The sequence below is a fragment of the Emiliania huxleyi genome (genome assembly GCF_000372725.1).
Source record: "Emiliania huxleyi CCMP1516 unplaced genomic scaffold EMIHUscaffold_512, whole genome shotgun sequence".
In the NCBI taxonomy this organism is placed as follows: domain Eukaryota; phylum Haptophyta; order Isochrysidales; family Noelaerhabdaceae; genus Emiliania; species Emiliania huxleyi.
In genome coordinates this window covers 30,721-33,270 of record NW_005198153.1, presented here as the reverse complement: position 1 = coordinate 33,270, position 2,550 = coordinate 30,721, and the positions used below count along the sequence as shown (strand labels likewise).

At 66.0% G+C, this 2,550-nt stretch overlaps 1 protein-coding gene across 1 annotated transcript in view; it reads right to left on the bottom strand.

Moving 5' to 3' along the window:
- Nucleotides 1-2,550, bottom strand: part of EMIHUDRAFT_470658 (hypothetical protein) — a gene marked incomplete at both ends in the record, with an annotated part of 9,644 nt that overhangs the window by 5,518 nt on the left and 1,576 nt on the right. The window contains 6 exons of the mRNA XM_005766374.1: nucleotides 69-495; nucleotides 735-794; nucleotides 866-1,003; nucleotides 1,732-1,827; nucleotides 1,939-1,977; nucleotides 2,169-2,296. Coding sequence (XP_005766431.1) covers nucleotides 69-495; nucleotides 735-794; nucleotides 866-1,003; nucleotides 1,732-1,827; nucleotides 1,939-1,977; nucleotides 2,169-2,296 — 888 coding nt within the window. The remainder of the gene's footprint in view (nucleotides 1-68; nucleotides 496-734; nucleotides 795-865; nucleotides 1,004-1,731; nucleotides 1,828-1,938; nucleotides 1,978-2,168; nucleotides 2,297-2,550) is intronic.

Below are 2,550 nucleotides of genomic sequence, written 5' to 3'. Positions count from 1 at the left end.
CGAAGGCAGCGCAAAGTGCGCACAGGCAGGCCAGGCGCGCCACCGCACGCACGCCAAGCGCCACGCACCGCCCGGGCCGCCGCACGCCTCGGAGCCGGTCGGAGGGGAGCTCGTCCCAATCAGCGGAAGGGCCAGCTCGTCGGGCCAGTCCCACTGCGCGATGGTTGCCACAGCGACGCCGACGGCGGTGCGGATACGCGGCACCCTGTCCGACAGGCCTCGCGGTAGTGCAGCGCGCACCGCCGCCTTCTCGTGGTCGGAGACGAGTGGAGGCGTGAAAGTAACGGCCGCCTCGCACCAGTGCGTGCGCAAGAAGTTCTTGAGCACAACAGCTGCCAGCTGCCGTGCCGCCGCCTCCGCCTGCGGCTCGAGCAGCACCTCGACAAGGCTGACCACAAACCCGGGCTGCGCGCTGAGTGAGGAGACGCGCTCCTCCGCCGCACGGCGCACCGCCAGGTCAGTTAACAGCGCGTCGCACAGGGCGGCGAACACTGCCTGTGTGAGGGACATGCAGGTCTTGGCGACGGGAGAGAGGCAGCCAATCGGGGTTTTTTTTGTTTGCCACGAGATGGCAACACTCGTCATCGCCCGCCTGCGCCGTAAAAGCCCACACAGCTCGTAGACGTACTGTGTACTGTGTCTTCATGTGGCCTACGCGACTGCAATACATAATTCCCCCGCGAGATTCGAGAGATTTTATTTAGAAAACCAACAAGAAATCACGACACGCACACCTTCTTGAGATTCGCGGCATCCGCGCCGTCAAGCTCGGGCGGATACCTGCCGAGGGCCACCTTACCACAGGTTGTGAAACAGGTCCACCTCCGCCTTGCCTGCGGTCTTTCTTGGCCGCAGCTTCACCGACCGCCCGGATGTGCGCGTCGTAGAGGGCGCCATCGGACTCGGAGCACTGGCTGCGCGCGGTGACCCATGTGCTCCCGTCCCTCTCAGGGTACCAGCTCTGCCGCCAGACCGCCTTGAAGCGCTCGTGGAGCGACACCGCCTGCAGGTACGGCACCACGAGCGCCTGTCGTGCTCGTGCGGCCGTGTGGGCTACCTGCCTGGCTCCTGGCTATAGGACCCCAGGTTGGCCCAGGTACGAGTTTGTCGAATTTAGTTCAAAATCTCTGCAGGCGCGGGGAGCGCCTGTGCGATAATGTTGAAAAAAAAATGCATTCGGGCCTGATTTTCATCAAGATCTTTCAAATTTGCGGTGGGAGTTGGGACTGGAGGAGGTGGGTTAGGGTCTGGGATAGCGGATAGGGTTGCGGTTGTGGGGTGTTGGGGCTGTTGCTGTTGGGGTTAGCGACGGGTTTAGAGGGTTTTAGGCATAGGCGATAGGGGTTAGGGCGTTTTGGGTTTGGGTACGTGGTGCGTGGTGTATTTCGTGTGTGTGTCATATTAGTGTATGCCAGCGTTGCAGAGCGCGTTCCGTGCGCGGCCGCGCTGGGGATCTGCATCTGGGGCCCGAGCGATGCCCGAGGCCGAGCGAAATTTGCTGATCAAAATCGTTTGCGGTGGCCCAGATCGTCGAAGAGCCACATACCGCCAGTGATACAGACAGAGTACTCTCTCGCAACCCCACCGGCTCGGCATGCGCAGCACCACACGCGAGACGGTGCCACAGCCAGCATGTACCCGAACGGCGATGCGAGGCCGGCGGAACGATCAACCGTGGTTGGTACTTCAATCCTCCTCGGCTGAGCCGACCACGCTGCCCTCCGCGTCTACCTCGGCGGTGAGCGCCTCGCTCTTCACGTTCGCGCCTGCCTCGACGCTCACATTGCTCCCCACCTGCACGTCTTTGAGCGTCGCGCCCTCGTGCACCTGTCCCCAGAGGGCGCCCGTCCGCCCTCGCCTCCGCCTCGCGCGGCTGCGCACGCTACAGCGGCAGGCAGGGTGGGTGCCGGCAGGGAGGGAGGGCGGGTGCGGGCTCGCCTCGGCGCCGCGGCAGAGGATACAGTTCGACATGTGCACCTGCGGGCGAGTCGAGAGACAGCCGGAGGTGCAGCCGGAGGTGCAGCCGAGATGAGGCACAGCCGAAGGCTCGGCAGGCTCGCGGGGCGAGAGAGGGGCGGCACCCACCGCCGGCGGCCGGCTCGCAATCTCGGCCCGATCTCGGCCCGATCTCGGCCCGATCCGGGCACCCCTCTCGCCCCCGTCCGCACCTTGTCGTGTACCACCACCCCCTCCATCAGCACGCAGTTGGTCAGCCGCACGCCCGCGCCGAGCCGGCAGTGCGGCCCCACCGCCGACTTCTTCACCTGCGAGCGCGGCCCGAGCTCGACAGAGCCGCCTGCACGCGCACGCCGCAGAGGGCGTCAGTGCGGGAGAGGGTGCGGGAGAGGGTGCGGAAGAGGGTGCGGGAGAGGGTGCGGGGGAGGGTGCGGAGAGGGTGCGGGGGAGGGTGCGAGGCTCGCCTCGCGCGCTCTGCTGGTCGATGTTGCTCGCCGCGAAGTTTCCCTCGCGGAGGGGCTCGGTCGGCTCGGCGGCCTTGTCGAAGGTCGCTGCGCCGCCCTTGCAGATGTCGAGGTTGGCCTGCCCCGAGGG